At 47.7% G+C, this 13490-nt stretch overlaps 1 protein-coding gene across 1 annotated transcript in view; it reads right to left on the bottom strand.

The window, feature by feature from the left end:
* Positions 1 to 2834: 2834 nt before the first annotated feature.
* Positions 2835 to 13490, bottom strand: part of LAMC1 (laminin subunit gamma 1) — a 71034-nt gene continuing 60378 nt past the window's right edge. Inside the window, exons 22-28 of the mRNA XM_061452076.1 lie at positions 13336 to 13480; positions 12486 to 12635; positions 11932 to 12046; positions 7292 to 7491; positions 6901 to 7059; positions 6293 to 6392; positions 2835 to 5853 (exon numbers count right to left, since the gene is read on the bottom strand). Of these exons, the coding sequence (XP_061308060.1) occupies positions 5597 to 5853; positions 6293 to 6392; positions 6901 to 7059; positions 7292 to 7491; positions 11932 to 12046; positions 12486 to 12635; positions 13336 to 13480 (1126 nt within the window). The 3' untranslated portion in view covers positions 2835 to 5596. The remainder of the gene's footprint in view (positions 5854 to 6292; positions 6393 to 6900; positions 7060 to 7291; positions 7492 to 11931; positions 12047 to 12485; positions 12636 to 13335; positions 13481 to 13490) is intronic.

Below are 13490 nucleotides of genomic sequence, written 5' to 3'. Positions count from 1 at the left end.
TCACTTGTGCAAACAAGGAACTCGCCCAGCATTCTCACCAGTCATTTTTGCATATTTATTTAGATTACTCTTACCTTGTCATCCTTCCGCCATTCTTCAAGATCACCTCTGAAAGCCACATGAATGCATGATATGAGACTATCAAAAATGTATTTTCTGAAGCCCTGATTTTCTAAACACACCAGATCTGGAGCAAACAGATGCCCACCACCCTACACAGAGCAAATGTTACCTATTGCAACCCATTGCTTCAGCAGCACCATTTAGAAAAGGTGTTGTATAAACACAGTTAACAGAAATCTTACCTTTGAGAGTGAGCGGAAGCATAAGCAATGGGAGGCATGAAGAGTAGTGGTGCTCACCAGACACTGCAATGAATCAGTATTTCTTCACTAGAGAACCCGGCTCTTTTAATTTGCAACATAAAGAGTCCTTGTGAGGATGCCCTATGCTCACTCTTCATAACAGAACTAAGCAAGCTGCTACTGCAAGGAGACCATCACAGTGGCTAGCAAGTTTATCAGTCCTTGAGGACATGGCCATGGCAGAATTTATCACTCCAAAGATAGTCTGAACCCACATAATATCCTGAATTTCACTGGTGGTCCCCAGTGGCGAGTGATGGATGTGTGAAAGCCCTAGAGTAATAGGGCTTTTATTGTTTTATTGGTGTAACTAAGGGAGAAAACCTGTTTTGGTTGCTCATGGTAGATAAACAACCTCAGGACGTCGTACGTATCCTTGCAGCCCAGCTCATCCCTGGCACCCCTAAGCCTCCCTCTGCAAGGAATCTTATGAGCTGCAGCATCCTCCCATACCTTCAGCTCTGGATCGCTTCTGCAGGCAACCTTTGCTTCTCCTTCAGGGCTTGTTGAGTGGCTTATCTCAAGCTATTCTCCGTTTGCTTGCCCACTGCTCTTGCCACCACATGCACACACCTACTTACCACCAGCCTCTTGAAGCCTGAGGAGTTCCTCCCTCAGTCTGGCAGCAGACCTTTATCCTGCCAGCCATGACTTCCCTGGCATGGAAAATCAGGGGTCCTACCACACCAGTATTACCAAACGCACAGCACAGCAATCAAGCCTGGACTTCAGTCCCCCCTCTGCCAGTTTGGTGTCCTAGGCTTCTCAAAGCAGGCTTAGGGCCAGCATGTCAAACCACCTCCCCCATGAGGGCATGGAGGTGTTACCTTGACACAATGCTATTCCCACACAGACAATCTGTTTTATAACCCAGGATTTAAAGCACAGTGATATTATCAGTTGACTATATTTGGAAAAATAAAAAATGAAAAAGCACAGACCTCCTCCTTGCTCAGGAACACATGGGAATTTTGGGTTTATGGCTGGTTTGGGTGGGTCTAGAGGCAGTTAGACAGCTGCGGGCACCCCTTGCTCAGGGGTGGCCAAACTCCACCTGTCCATCAGGGACACTGGAACAGATATCATCCAGGCAGAGGCAGTGGGACATATGGGTCATGGAGGAGCACTGCCCTGACCGGGTCACAGCAGCAGTGGTGGTGGTGAGCAACCCCGGCAGGGCATCAGTAGCGGTGCAGCAAGGAAGTGCTCTCATGTCTGGCCTTGCCTTGCCTATGCCCTGCCTGTACCAGCAAGGGAGCAAGACAGACAGACACACAGAGATGAGGGAAGAAGGCACTGCTGTCCCACCTCTCTGCTGGTTTTTGCTGGGCACCTCCATGGGATTTTGTTTTTACATGGCATTGCTGATGTTTATCAGTTGTGGACCCACTGAAGGTACTGGTTCAGCAGTTAACTAGAAAGATTAACCAGAATGTGGTCTAAGACACCAGGGCTATAGATGGGGAGCATAGGACACTGAGGGCTCAGCATGACAGCTGTATGTCCCTCTTCTCCTTCCTCAGATCCACATGGAAACGCCAGAGCTGCATCCTCCAAGCTGTTGCTCCCAGCAGTACCCAACTCTCTGCTCCCCCACTGCTACCTACAGTCCAGCTGAAAGATCAGACGGGTTTTACCAGCTAGGATCTGCTCAACAGCAATGTTGGCAAAAAACCAACCAAACAAAAAACAAAACAAGTGAACAAAAAACACCAAACCCACAAAATGAAGCAAAAAAATCTCTGAAAAAGAACTAGAAAGGGTTTTTTAGCCAACAAATGCATTAGTGGCAGTTAGAGTTGAGGAACAAAGAACAAAAAGCTGAAGCTAGAAAAATGGAAATATAAGAAATAATAAACTTGCAAATTGACATGGGATCAGCTCTGGTGAAAATTAGTGAGATTAATGTGCATTTTCTTCTACTGAGAAAACTAAAGGAATCCTGTGTGCAGCTGTAAGAGAGGTGTGAATGCAGAACTGCCTAGTCTGTTATCAGTCATCTGTTCTGACATTAAAAACTTACACTGAGTACACCAACTTATGGTAGTTCCAAGTAGAGAAACTTCATCTTCTTTAGTTAGGGCTACTGTTTCAATTCTCAGGAGCCCCATCCTTTTCCATCTGTTCGGCTGAAAGTAGAAAGGATTTTACCCTTATGTTGTGCAGAAACAGCCCATCGCTTCCCCAGGGCTTCCCAGGACATTGCAGCTCCAACAACATCAGCACCAACATCATTGTATTTTTTCAAGGCCTGGAAAACCAGCAGCATAAAATTCAGTCATGGCAATACAGCAGTGGGCATGGGGAAAAACCATGATCGCTGCGGCCATCTGCAGTCCACCGCGTAAGTACTTTTCCTTTTCTTCCACCCCAATCCAGCTCATCTGATTAGGCAAATCTCACAATTGTGACACATCCCCATTAACACCACCCCCCAAAAAAGGCAATGCTCAAAAGAATGCCAAGGTATAAGGGGTTACAAATATTCAGACTTTATTATAAATAAGAAATACTGTTTTATACATAAAAACTGCAAGTGTTGCATTTTGTTCACCGCCCCAGACAGCAAGACCACAGATTAAGGCAAAAAGCTGGAGTGAAGGCACATACTGAGGTGGCCACAGTCAGGAATAAGGTGATGAAGGGACTGTCACACGTTGCCCATGACATGCAGCATTCCACCAGCAGCTGTTGCATCACCACATTACGTAAAGAAATAACTGGACTTATACACTGAATAATGGCTGTAATGCAGTAGTGATTAAGAGATTGCTTATAAAGATTTTTTTTTTATTTAAAAATAAAATTCTGTTAAAAACAGCTTAAGGGGGAAAAAAAGGTAAGAGAAGAAAGCAGGAAACCTTAGGCCTGAGGTCAGCCAGGGCACGCATGCATCTTTGCACCTGCTCTTCTTACAACCTTGGCAGAGAGGTGACACGGTTACAACCAGCCATCTGACAAGAGCAGCCAGCCAAGACACTGACCTCAGTGTCCCACATGTGGGTAAGCACAGGTAAGCTCTCCTCCAGGTATTAGGTATGTTTGCAGGCAGGGGGAAATCCCCAGCTATTAAGTTGTAAGAGTCTTTAAGAGAAGGGGTACAAGAGCAATGTGGGGTTTGCTAGGAATGACCCCTGCCCAGCAGCGCCATTCCCGAGGGTGCACCAAGCCTCTCGCATCACACAGTGGTATCAAGATATCCACAGATCCAGCTCTCCAACTACCTCAGTATTGGGTCTGGCCTCCCAACAGTGCGACAGCTCCTTACAAGCCCAGCTGCAAAGCCAGAGCCCCTGCTCTGCTCCTGGCACAGCAACCCTGGGGACAAGGGACACAGAACAGGGTGCACCATGCATCAAGGATGGCATTGAAGGGAGGGCTAGAAATCATCCACCCTACAGGCAAAGTGGTTATTGCTGATGCCCCTATGGGTGCTGAGGATACAGGAGAGGTAAGAATGCAGGAGCTCAGCTAGGAGAAACACTGAGCTCTAAGGGAATAACACGGACAGGAACGATAATACAGTGCACGCACCCCAGTGGCTATAAGGGAAAGAACACAGAGGAGGCCAGGCTATGCCACTCTGGAAATATGGCTGAGTATATTTACACACACATACACACACACGAGAGACTTCCTCACACTATAATCATGATAAAAACAGAAAAAAAAAATAATCACATTCACACAAAAAATATAAATTTGAAATAATTAATAGCACCAGTGTGTGTCAGATAATAATTTCTTCCCCGCTACGCAAACGTACAAAGTTGCATAGTGTTTAAGGATAGATATATACTGGATCTCATGGAAGGGGGGAGGGATGCCAGGCTGGAGGCAAAAAAGAAGCCACAGAGAATGCTCTCATCTCAAGAGGAGGGCCAGAGAAGGAGTGAGGGGCTCCCCGCTGCTCCCACCCAGCACCAGTAAGCAGCTGGGAGGCACTACCTAGGGAGGGAGAGGGAGCCTGCTGGGGAGGCAACGGTAGCAGTGTGAAAGGCAGACCTGCCACCTGAACCTGGCCTGAAGTCCCTGTGCTGCGGTGGCTTTATGGTGACTGGGAGATCAGTAGACAAAAAGAAAGGAGGGCACTGGTAAACTCCAGCTCTTTCTGCCAGCTTAAAAGCAGGGAAAAAGTAAGAGCAATGCCAAGACACAAAAATGCCACCGTCCTTCAGGAAAAAGATAGGGAGAAAGACCTTTTCATTTCCACTTGCATGCCCTCTTCCTTCCCCACCCAAAGACATTCAGCACGAAGGCCCGTGCAGCTGTTGGAGCACTCTGATGGCAGCTCTCCTCTTCAGTAAGCCTTTTCCTGCTTGAACTAAGTGATCTGTCAATCAGACATTCATAACCCAGAAAAACAGATCCTCTGGTAATTCAGTAGCAACACCTACAGACAGGAACACAGCTCATGGCTCCCACACTCCCAAGCTTGGACTACCCAGCAGGTAGCTGCTTACAGACCAGACCCAGAACTTCTCCCCACACCAGGAGTGGGGAAGGCAAGACCTATCACTCCCCCAGTAAAGATCTACCACTCCACCAGTATCCCATCTTCCCAAAAAACCTCCTCTCAGAGGCTGTGTTTTTCTCGGAGCAATGCATCATCACAGAAAGCATTTCAGAAAGAGGCTTCAGCTATTTTGTCAAAGGCTACCAATGCTGTCAGATTGGCCACTAGTTATCAATAAAAAAAAAATTCACAGGGTTAGAAGGTGGGAAGAGGGATCTGAATGAGTGCAGCTATACTGGCCATTACAGTAATACTTTGGTAGCCACCCCCTTCCTTCATAGGGACAGAGAGCTCTGGGACCACGGACTTTACAGTCGAGGGGAGAAGAGAGGAAAGTGGGATTAGTTTTGCCTTGCTGTATACAGCTCACATGTTTATTTCTGAACCACAGTATAAAGAGTCCAGAGCATCTCTCATCCTTGCACTAATCAAAGGGAAACTGTTTGAGAAAGGGGCAAAGGCAGAGTGCTCAGGAAAACAATCTATATAAAAAAAGCCCTTTGATGCCCAAAGACGGATATTTAATTTGCTTCTCAAAAAAAAAAAAAATTAAAAAAAAAAAATCTTTCAACTTATCCTGATTTGAAAAGAAAACAGCAGCTGCGAGCAGCAAAGACTTGGGTATTGGAAGAAGGTAATGTGTGTTAAGGCACTCCATAGCCAAACCACCGCTCCACCACTCACCAGGGGAATACCCCCCACCCCCAGTGCACCTTTAGGGTTTTTCAATGGACGGGGTGTTAAAACAGCCAGATGGCAAAGTCTTCTTGATGTCTTCCAGGTTGCTAATGTCCTTCAGGATCTCTTCAATGTCCCTGTTGTAAGCCTGTATTGCATCATCTTGCTTCCTGGCTTCTCTTTCAAGGAAAGACACTTTCTGGTCCAGGTCACTATCTTTCATCTGATCTTTGGCACTGTTCAGGGTACCCTCAATTTCATTCAGTTTGTTCAAGTCCACCGTCTCCAGTTGCCCTGAAAAGACAGAAGCAAATAGTGAAGTCCATTAACAAAGTTTTGACGCTTTAGTTGTGGATGCTTTCACAGCTTAGCCCACTCAGAGACCTCCATCAGGCTCTCTCCACATTAGAAACAGCATTTAAAACAGCACCAATCATATGGATTACACCTTCAGTGCCTCAAAAAAAGTCCCTGGCTTGCAGAAAAAGCGGTACTGAACATTGTTCAGTCTTCAGGGCTTTGAGGCTAATCAAGGAAAGAAAAAAAAAAACCCAAACAAAAAACCAACAAACTCCAAACCAAATTCCTTGACAAAACCACGCAAACACCGTTTCTAGAAGCCCACTCGATTCCTTGCACAGCACTATCAGGGAAGCCAGCAGCACGCCACCTACTGGGACTGCCGCATCACGGAAACATTCAAAGGCAGACATCATATTAAGGACAGTCTTACCTAACTGATCCAGCAGATCATTAATGACAGAAAGCAAACTGTTCACAGAGTTCTTTGCTTTTCTTGCGTTGTCTTCTGCCTCCTGGGCAGCCTGTGAGGCCTGCAGAATTTATAAAAGAAAAATAAATGAGAGCACAAAAAAGGCTGTTGCCTCTCCTCTTCACAAGTCTGCCCAAGCAGTTAAATTACACAAATCCCTGGCTCCCCTCTCCAGGATAACATTCCTACACTGACATCTTCAACACGGTGCTGGTGAAGACCGATGACCTCCAAATAATGCTTTCTGATTATTTCAGGATGGCAATCCCTGATAACTGAGCAGGATCTTGCAGGAAAAGTCAGAGCAGTCAATAGGGCTACGGTCAGGTTTTGATCAAAATAAAAGTGTTGCATTAAGAAAACTCTCAAATTTCAGAAGGGAATCTATGCTAAATGCCATCAGAGGAACTCCTCTGGTCACCTCACATTTTCAATCCCACTTAAAAATTGGAAGAGTTTGAACACTGGCTGGACCCACTGCTGTCCTTGCAGGAGAAAAAACTGCACTGCCACATCAGCAGGGACAAGGAAGTTTCTTGCCATTGCTGCCACCTGCCAGCATTACTTACCATGCCTGCCATCATCATATCCTGCTCAGCATCATCTTGCTTCCGCTTCAGCTCTTTTTCTGCATCCTGTAGTTGCTTCACCATGTCATCCACTTCCTTGGCTAGCCCCGTCACGTCAGCAAAAGTCTTATCAGCTTCAGCTTTGGTAGCAGCAGCATTCTACAACCAACCATGGGGAACAGGATGGAAAAAGGCAGTGAAGGTGCAGAACCTCCTTCAATCCTTTTCATCAAAAGGTCACCAATTTCCTACCATGCCACATTTTGCATTCCCTAGTGGGGAATACAGCAGAAAGCATGTGGGGCTCACCATGAAATACTGGAATAGAGAAGTTTACACAGCTACATACCAATATCTCAGGAGGGTGGGCTCAGAACTGCAAAGGACTCACCTTCTGGACAGTACCGGCAATTTTCTCAGCATCATTTGCTTTAGCCTTGGCTTCACGGGCATCAGCAGCAGCATTGCCAAGCGCCAGCTCTGCCTGGCGTGTTTTATTGTTGGCTTCAGCAATGGTCTGGGTAATGGCAGGAATCTTTTTCAGAGCCTCCTCAGCTGCCGTCTTATTATCATTCACCCGCTTATCAAAATCTAAGAAAGGGCAAAACACATCCTTATCACTTGCTCCAGAAGGGACTTAGGATGCTACTTTGACCACGCTACCTCCACTTCACAGTATCACAGTATCACAGTATGCTAGAGATTGGAACAGACCTCGAAAGATCACCTAGTCCAATCCCCCTGCCGGAGTAGGAACACCTAGATAATGTTACACAGGAATGTGTCCAGGCGGGTTTTGAATGTCTCCAGGGAAGGAGACTCCACAACCTCCCTGGGCAGCCTGTTCCAGTGTTCCGTCACCCTCACTGAGAAGAAGTTTCTTCTCAAGTTTAAGTGGAACCTCTTGTGTTCCAGTTTATACCCATTACCCCTTGTCCTATCATTGTTTGCCACTGAGTAGAGCCTGGCTCCATCCTCGTGACACTCCCCCTTTATATATTTATAGACACTTATAAGGTCACCCCTCAGTCTCCTCTTCTCCAAACTATAGAGACCCAGCTCCCTCAGTCTTTCCTCATAAGGGAGATGCTCCACTCCCTTAATCATCTTCGTTGACCTGCGCTGGACTCTCTCCAGCAGCTCCCTGTCCTTCTTGAACTGAGGGGCCCAGAACTGGACACAATACTCCAGATGCGGTCTCACCAGGGCAGAGTAGAGGGGAAGGAGGACCTCTCTCGACCTACTAACCACCCCCCTTCTAATACACCCCAGGATGCCATTGGCCTTCTTAGCCACAAGGGCACAGTGTTGGCTCATGGTCATCCTGTCGTCCACTAGGACCCCCAGGTCCCTCTCCCCTACACTGGTCTCTAACAGGTCGTTTCCCAGCCTGTACTGGAACCTGGGGTTGTTCCTGCCCAGATGCAGGACTCTACACTTTCCCTTGTTATATTTCATCAAGTTACTCCCTGCTCAACTCTCCAGCCTGTCCAGGTCTCACTGGATGGCAGCACAGCCTTCTGGCGTGTCAGCCACTCCTCCCAGCTTAGTGTCATCAGGAAACTTGCTGATAGTACACTCAATTCCCTCATCTAAATCATTGATGAATATATTAAATAATACCAGTCCCAGTACTGACCCTTGAGGCACTCCACTAGTTACAGGCCTCCAACTAGACTCAGCCCCATAGACTACAACTCTCTGGCTTCTCTCCTTCAGCCAGTTCGCAGCCCACCTCACTACCTGATCATCCAGTCCGCACTTCCTCAATTTAGCTGTGAGGATGCTGTGGGAGACTGTGTCAAATGCTTTGCTGAAGTCAAGGTAGACCACATCCACCGCTCTGCCATCATCCATCCACCGTGTTATTTCCTCATAAAAGGCTAAGAGATTGGTCAAACATGATTTCCCCTTGATGAAGCCATGCTGACTGCCCCTCATAACCCTCTTATCCTTGATATGCCTTAAGATGGCACCAAGGATAAGGTGTTCCATCACTTTCCTAGGGATGGAGGTGAGGCTGACTGGTCTATAGTTACCCGGGTCCTCCTTCTTGCCCTTTTTGAAGGCTGGAGTGACATTTGCTTTCCTCCAGTCCTCAGGCACCTCTCCCGTTTTCCCAAGACTTGGTAAAGATGATGGAGAGTGGTCTAGCAATGACTTCCGCCAGTTCCCTCAGCACCCGCGGGTGCATCCCATCTGGACCCATGGATTTATGGATGTCCAGATTGCTCAACTGGTCTCTAACCCATTCCTCATAGACTAAGGCAAACCACTCCGTTGACCTGACTTCATCTAAGGTCTCAGGGGTACAGTTCTCTTCAGGACTGCCTGCAGCAGAGTAGACAGAGACAAAGAAGGCATTCAGTAACTCTGCCATCTCTGTATCTTCTGTCACCAGGGCACCCATCCCGTTCATCAGTGGGCCTACATTGCCTCTGGTGTTAGTTTTGTCTGCCATGTATTTGAAAAAGCTCTTTTTGCTGTCCTTGACCCTTCTCGACAGGTTTAATTCTAAGGAGGCCTTAGTCCTCCTAGCTGCCTTCCTACATCCTCTAGCAGCAGCCTTATATTCCTCCCGAGTGGCCAGCCCCTCCTTCCATGACCTGTAAACTCTCCTCTTCCACTTCAGCATACCCAGCAATTCCCTATTTAGCCACGCAGGTCTCCTGGCCCTCTTCCTTGACTTCCTATGTGTTGGGATGCTCCGATCTTGAGCTCGGAAAAAGCAATCCTTGAATGTCAACCAACTATCTTGGGCCCCTTTACCTTCAAACAGCCTTGCCCATGGGATTTCCCCTAGCAATTGCTTGAAAAGGCCAAAGTTCGCCCTGCTAAAGTCCAGGGTTGCAATTCTACTTGGTATTCTACTAGTCCTACCACACAAGATCCTGAATTCCACCATCTCGTGGTAGCTGCAACCAAGGCAGACCTCAACCCTTACTGCTTCAACCAGATCCTTCTTGTTAGTGAGGATGAGATCCAGCAGCGCTCCTCTCCTGGTTGGCTCATCCACCATTTGCAGGAGGAAGTTATCATCCATACACTGGAGGAACCTCCTGGACCGTGGCTGGGTTGCTGAGTGGTCCTTCCAGCAAACATCAGGGATTCCCCACGATGACCACGGCCTGTGACTGTGAGGCCGCTCTCAGCTGCCTGTAGAAGGCCTCGTCAACTTCCTCACCCTGATCTGGTGGTCTGTAACAGACACCTACAACAGTATCCCCCCAGCCAGCCTGCCCCTTAATTCTCACCCACAGACTCTCAACTCGCTCGTCATCTGTCCCTGGACAGAACTCGGTGCATTGTAGTTGCTCCCGCACAGAGCAACCCCACCACCCCTCCTGGCTGGCCTGTCTTTCCTGAAAAGGACATAGCCCTCCATGACTATATTCCAGACATGTGAGCTGTCCCACCACGTCTCTGTAATTGCCACCAGATCATAGTCTCCTGACTTAACACAGGTTTCCAACTCCTCCTGCTTATTTCCCATGCTGCGCGCATTGGTGTACAGACATTCCAGGGAGCGAGCTGAGCACACCGATTCACCCTAGGATTATAGGAGGCCTCCCAGTCTTCATTAATTCTGGAGTCCTGCCCTACTGGGGCAAGCCCAGCTACAAGCCCATCCCCCTTCGAATCTAGTTTAAAGCTCTCCAAATGAGCCCTGCTAATTCGTGCCCCAGCATCCTTTTGCCTCTGTGAGACAAACCTTTCCCACTTGTCATTGTCCAGACTGGTGCCCTATAAAACCAGCTGTTATCAAAGAACCCAAAGCCCTGCCTCTAGCACCAGTCTCGAAGCCAATTGTTTATGAACTGAATCTTCCCATTCCTTCCCACATCATCAGTGGAAGATGGAAGGAGTGAGGAGAAGATCACCTGAGCCCCAGACTCTTTGATCATCCGCCCCAAGGCCCTGTAGTCTTTCTTCATCCCCCTCAGACTGCAGGAAGCAGCTTCCTCCCCACCTGTCTGGAAGACCAGCAGCGGGTAGTAGTCTGTCGGGTGCACCAGGTTGGGGAGAGCCCTGGTGATATCCCTGATCCGGGCTCCAGGCAGACTACACACTTCCCTATGATGAGGGTCAACTCTGCATATCGGGCCCTCTGTTCCTCTCAGAAGGGAATCCCCTACTACAATGACCCTTCTTTCTTTCTTATCAGAGGCAGTCTTGAGGTGCAAAGTCGACCCCCTTTTCCTATGTGGCCTTGTGGGCTGGCCTTGCCCCACATTCTCACCTACCTCTCCTTCAAGATCCAGAGCCTCGAACCTATTACGGAAGGACACCTGGGGAAGCAGGGCAGGAAGGGGGGAGGGTTTCCCACGACGCCAAACTGGAACTTGCTTCCAACCCTCGTCATCTTTTTGGTCCCCTACCTCTGCGCAACAGCTACAGGGCAGGGGCTGTCTCGGGCCATCCTCCTCTGTGTGAGAAGGCCCGGGGTCCTTCCCCTTTTGGGGGTATCTCCCTGGAACCATTCCGACTGGCACGCCAGGGAGTTACTCCACCAGTCGATCTCCCTTTCACACTCCCTGATGGTCCTCAGTGTCTCAACCTCCTCCTTAAGTTTTGCCACCAGGCTAAGCAGATCTACCTGCTCACACCTCACACAGGTGGAATGCTGTCCTCCCTCCCCTGGCAGCAGCAGGCTCTGGCACTCCCTGCACCCAGAGACCTGAACAGCCACGGTTTGGGATGGGGTCTCTGTCTGAGTTGCTGCAGTCACCTTACTGCAAGCTCTCTTTCTGGAGGCAACTTCATTACCTTGACATCAGAAGGATGAAGAACAAACTGGGGTGTGGGGGGATATACGCTTGCAGTTCTCCCTGCTACATATCTTACAACCCTAAATAAGGAACTTAGAAGGAGGTTTCCAATCTTTTTTTTCTTTAAAGAAAAAAGCCAAAAGAACCCACCAACTCCCAGGTACTGGCCATAGCATGGCCCATTTAACCAAGATACTTGTCACTTGGCAAGTTACACGTCACACAGGGATTGAAGGATTCACTGCAAGTGTTTTCTCTTTACCTTTCAGGTTGCTGAGAATGGTATTAGCCTCCTGCAGTGTGCCATTGCCCTTCCGAGCAGCTTCTTCAGCCAGGGCTTTCGCTGCATCTGCTCGAGCCAAAAGCTGGTCTGCAGTCTAAGGAGACAGGACATGTATCAACATTCTGATACATTTCTTACCTTAACATTTCTTACTTTTAGAGGAGAACCACCTAGGTTATCATTTAGCATTGCTCAGCCTGAAACACCAATGCCATAACAAACAGTGTCCATCCCTGAGTGGCAATGCTTCCTCTGAAACCAGGTGAATTTAGGTACTTCTGGAATACTGTTCCAAATACAAAGACGACACTACACCTGACAAACATCCTCTATTCTCTCATACAGCCTCAATGCCACTGGTTTTACCAACTTTTTGCATCTCCTTTCTGAGGCCACTCTTCAGTATTCTTGTAAGTTATATGCAGCGCCAAGACTGAGTAAGACCAGATTTTCCGTGCCTGGCCAGTTACTCGTTTTCCTCTTTTTTTTTTTTTTCCCAGGGAACAAAAGCCTGCACACAAAGCAGAACTGACCTGCTGCTCCGTCTTCCCTTTCTCCAAGAGGTTCTTTACTTCCAGCTCCTTTCCTTTCATGTCTTCTCTCAAATCCTCATAATCTTTTAGCTTCCTGGCAATTAGTTGATCTAACTCCTCCGCTTCCTTCTTGATCTTATTTGCTTCATTCTGCAGGTGGAGATAAGAAACAAATGCAGAATCCTGAATGTTAGAGAATTCCTGAACAGGTGGTGAAACATGGTATAGTTTCTAATGGTCAAACAGGCAGAAGCTATGATGGGTACCCATCTCTTACAACTACAGTTGTAACTTTGCCTTCAAAGCTCTGAATACCATGAGGGTCAGTGCAATGAAGGACAGATGCTGCAAACAGTTTTGTGCGCAAGAAGCTTTACTGCACTATAGTGAGCACGTAAGAGGGAGCAGTTCAGCAGGCTTCAGAGTGAACTGAACTTTTTTCACTTCTCTGTTCAAGCCAAGATGTTTGGCAAATAACATTTCATTCATTTTTTTTGTCCTTCAGAGATCAGAGGATGTAGGAAAGTTATGTATGTAGTTTCCTGCACACACATCTCCTACATAGAAGCTGAAATGCCCAAGTCTGGATCATGCCTAGTTGGATAAAACTTTCACAGACTGTTTCTATGCAGAGAAACATTAGCAAAGCACAAGCAAGGCATGCCAGCAACCTAGTACACTGCTGTAATGCTTATACTCATTCTCTTTAGAAAAAGCTGTGCAGGTTGAATGAGGCCTTGGGTGACATGATTTAGCGTAAGGTGTCCCTGCCCACGGCAGGGGGGTTGGAACTAGATGATCTTAAGGTCCTTTCCAACCCTAACGATTCTATGATGCTTCCCACACATACCTCTAGTCCTGTGGAATCCACAGTAGGTAGACTGGTGAGATTAGCGTAGATCTGCAGGGCTCTGTTTCCAGCTTCCTCTGCCTCTGCAAGCACTTTGCTGGCCTGCTTCTCTAGGTCTCGAGAAATGTTCCTTGCCTGATTATACCTAAAAAAAC

Source organism: Pezoporus flaviventris, unplaced genomic scaffold (genome assembly GCF_033815535.1).
Source record: "Pezoporus flaviventris isolate CSIRO_AGI_PZ_B2104156 unplaced genomic scaffold, CSIRO_AGI_Pfla_v1 ptg000013l, whole genome shotgun sequence".
NCBI classification, from domain to species: Eukaryota; Metazoa; Chordata; class Aves; order Psittaciformes; family Psittacidae; genus Pezoporus; species Pezoporus flaviventris.
This window is presented reverse-complemented; position numbering and strand designations above follow the sequence as displayed.